This window comes from Pygoscelis adeliae, unplaced genomic scaffold (genome assembly GCF_000699105.1).
Source record: "Pygoscelis adeliae isolate BGI_AS28 unplaced genomic scaffold, ASM69910v1 Scaffold88, whole genome shotgun sequence".
NCBI lineage: Eukaryota > Metazoa > Chordata > Aves > Sphenisciformes > Spheniscidae > Pygoscelis > Pygoscelis adeliae.
In genome coordinates, this window is record NW_008825616.1 from 3,464,205 (window position 1) to 3,467,990 (window position 3,786).

At 41.1% G+C, this 3,786-nt stretch overlaps 1 protein-coding gene across 1 annotated transcript in view; it reads right to left on the reverse strand.

The window, feature by feature from the left end:
* FAM188B (family with sequence similarity 188, member B) overlaps positions 1 to 3,786 on the reverse strand; it is a 90,166-nt gene that overhangs the window by 23,757 nt on the left and 62,623 nt on the right. Inside the window, exons 14-15 of the mRNA XM_009333297.1 lie at positions 3,068 to 3,131; positions 977 to 1,138 (exon numbers count right to left, since the gene is read on the reverse strand). Of these exons, the coding sequence (XP_009331572.1) occupies positions 977 to 1,138; positions 3,068 to 3,131 (226 nt within the window). The remainder of the gene's footprint in view (positions 1 to 976; positions 1,139 to 3,067; positions 3,132 to 3,786) is intronic.

Consider the following 3,786-nt stretch of genomic DNA (forward strand, 5'->3'; position numbering starts at 1 on the left):
GAAGGGGGCCTACAAGAAAGCTGGAGAGGGACTTTTTACAAGGGCGTGTAGTGATAGGACAAGGGGTAATGGCTTTAAACTGAAAAAGGGTAGACTTAGATTAACTATAAGGATTAAATTCTTCACTATGAGGGTGGTGAGGCACTGGAACAGGTTGCCCAGAGAAGCTGTGGGTGCCCCATCCCTGCAAGTGTTCAAGGTCAGGTTGGACGGGGCTTTGAGCAACCTGGTCTAGTGGAAGGTGTGCCTGCCCATGGCAGGGGGGGTGAAACTAGATGATCTTTAAGGTCCCTTCCAACCCAAACCATTCTATGATTATATGGTTCTATGATTCTATGAATACAATATGACCACCATTACAGCATGGAGTAGAGAATTCAATCAATCTGGCTCCCCATCACACAGGAACTCATGGAAAACTGAATACTTAGGGTGAGTTTCAGCTCCAGATTCAGTTGCTTATATATACGTGACTAAGATATAGGTGTCCACCTGTGAGGTGGGTATCTCAACTCCACTATAATCAGTGAGATCTAGTGAATACAATCAGGGGAAATTGTTCAGCTCAGCCTAGAGCACACAATTATATTTAGTCAGCTGAACATCTTTCAACTCCACAGACTTCACTGAGCAAGTCCTAGTTCACGTATACAGAGTTATACAGTAGCCACTTAAATAGAAGTGTGTTAGTCTGTAAGCTGACTCCCACTTCAGGTGATCAGTTAGAAAATGACACAGGCATGTAAGATTTGAGATGCTGTAGACTACCCAAGTCATTTATCAAGGCGTGGCAGTTGTGACACAGAACCTGCATCCAGAAGGGAGACCATGCTTTGCCTTGGAGCGGCTAAAACAGTGCTAGATGCCTCTGAGTGAGCAACTGAATCAAGCCCATAATGTCAGCTGCTACACTCACTCCAAGCCAATTTTAAATTTGTTTCCTTTTTAATTAAAATCAGAAGAATGGAAAGCATACCTGACAAACATCATAGTGTTCGAAGAGAGACAGCAAACCAATATCACTGCGGCTTGTGATACCTTTCAAAATTGTGATATTGCCATTTCCAGAGTCCAGCTCTATCACATTGTTGAAAACATTGGACACAGCTTTGCCAGTCAAAAGCAAGTTCACCAATTCCTGTTTGTGACATGTTTAAAAAAAAAACAAAAAAACCCAGAAGTTAAACATCTTGTCTCTACCAGACGTCAGTACAAGATTGGTTCAGGATTGATAAAGTTACACAGGTACCAGACCCTTAATTTATGTGGTGGCTTTAAGTTTAGGGTTAGGATTAGGATTGCTTATAAAAATTCTTCCAGATATTTTGGGGAAAGTCTACTCCCAAAGTAAAATGAGGAAATATTAGCGGAGTTTTCAATGTTCATCTTTCCAGAGGCAAACCACTGATAACCAATTTAGTCTTACGTCCAACTCTCAACCTTCTCATATTAGTGTTGTGGGGTATTTTTCTAAATTAAAACATTCTGTGTCCCTTTTTCTTTACAATGAAAGCTACAGCATGAATGATATAAATTAAAAGCCTGTACAGTACTATTTGATATTTCTGCATGTGCTTAGTGATGCATTTTGTATGTTGGAAGATTTGTTACCATATTTTTTCTTCTCACCGATTATTTCTGGACGAACTTAAGTCTCATTCAGTAAGACGTTCACCCATAGGGCTTCACATCTGGTCCATATCACTAATATACTCATACTTACTATAGCAAATTTTTGATTATTTCCTCTCTGATTGAACTAGAAGTATGGGTGTGTCAGAGGCTAAATACCTGTGAGAGGCGGGGTGTGTGTGCATGTGCGCATGTGTGCATGAGTGCGCGTGAAGTTCAAGGAACAGAGACACTAGACATTTTGCTTAGCATAAGATCCCACAAGGGCCAGCTAGGATGCAACAGCATGTAAACAATATCCAGCAGCAGACTGTGCTAGAGCAATGAACCAGCTAACTATTAATAAATAACATATGTCAAGAAACATGAGGAGAAATAATAATAAGAAAGTTTCCAGAAAAAATAGTCCAAATTACCATGCCTGAAGACATGAATAACACTGGTATTGCCAGTTTGGATTTGATGTATGATTTTAAAAATACTGCACACATTTATAGCCCTATGTTTCTCCTGAAGGACTCCCCAAAGTTCATAGGTTCTTACTGATGTTTTTAGGACTTCTAATCCACCAGTGATGTTCCACCACCTTCTTGAGGAATCACCATGTGACCACAGCATAAAAGTCTTCTAGCAATAGTACAAGAGAAGAACATGAAGCTTGCCTTTTGCAGCCAAAATGGCAGTACATTCAATAGCTGTGGACCATATTCAGACCACACAACTGCCCATGTCCCAGCTTTGGGGGAATCCATGTCCCAGAATTTTGGGATCTACATTCCACCTAGGTGTCCAAGGCAAAGCGTTTCCAACTGGGTGGATGCCTCCACAGGCCTAGAGCCAGTGGGAGACATTCGGTTCAGGACACGAGCTGGAATTTAGAGTACATAAATTTGTGGTCCTAAATGTCAGACAGCAATTCAGACTGCTTATTTTCAAGCACCACATGTCTTTTAGACACACCTATAATAAGTCAGTGTCTCCGGTTTGAAGTACCAGTTAGCTTCAGTCAGCATCACCTCAGTTAGCTGGGCAGTGACCGTTTACAGAGGAGCTGTACGATCAGACATGCAACCTCAGTCACCTTTCTGAAATGGCAGGGAGGAAACACAGTTTGCAGTCTCAGCAGTATCTCAGCACTAAAATCAACTAAGGAGTTCAAAAGAGGCAGATGAAAGGAGTATGAGCAAATGCACACACAGGTACAGACACACGCAGACCAGAATACCAGGCCAAAAAGCAAAGGCTCTGAAAGCAAAGACAGTAATATGCCAAAACACAATGAAAAAAGAATAAAGGATGAAGGTGCTTGACATTATGGTGTAAAAGGAAAAACATAAGGAACCTGAAATAAGCAATGCCACCTCTTCCCAGAGGTCAGTTCACAGCTCTGCATGCAGAGGCATATGACACTCCCAAGACTGCACACTTAACTTACCTGAGTACAATAGCCATGGCTGCCAATCAATCGGTTTGTAAGCACATCAAAATCATTGCGCACCCTGAAAAGGAGTGGAGAACACAATTAAACTAGGAGTGAAGAATACAATTAAATTGAAATACATTTGCTTCTTTTCATTAGACTTAACGCCTCTAAATCTTGGGGAAAACCAACGCAAACTAGTTCCCAACCATAAATATAACTCTACATTTTGGAATCCTTTCAAGGTGATTCTTTGCATGGCAAAAAAAAAGTGTATATATAAACTAAACCTGTGGCAAGCAACAGTTGGTTAGAGCTAGACTAAAGAAAATAGCTGTAAGGGAGAAAAGAAGCCATTGTCACCACTAGTTAGAACTTTAGAAATTAGAACTACTGGACTACTTGTCTTACAGAATTACAGAATCACAGGATGGTTGAGGTTGGAAGGGATCTCTGGAGGTCACCTTGTCCAACCGCCCCCTGCTCAAGCGGGCTGACCTAGAGCCAGTTGCCCAGGACCATGTCTAGATGGTTTTTTAATATCTCCAAGGAGAAAGTCTCCACAACCTACCTATTCCAGTACTCAGATAAGATGTTCTCACAAATGCATGTATTTGTCATTCCTATCATCAACACTTGGAATATATCCACAAACTGCAGATGATATACTCTATACACTATATTGTCCATGAAAGAAAAAGGGAAGGGAAGGGAAGGGAAAAGAGAAGAGAAGA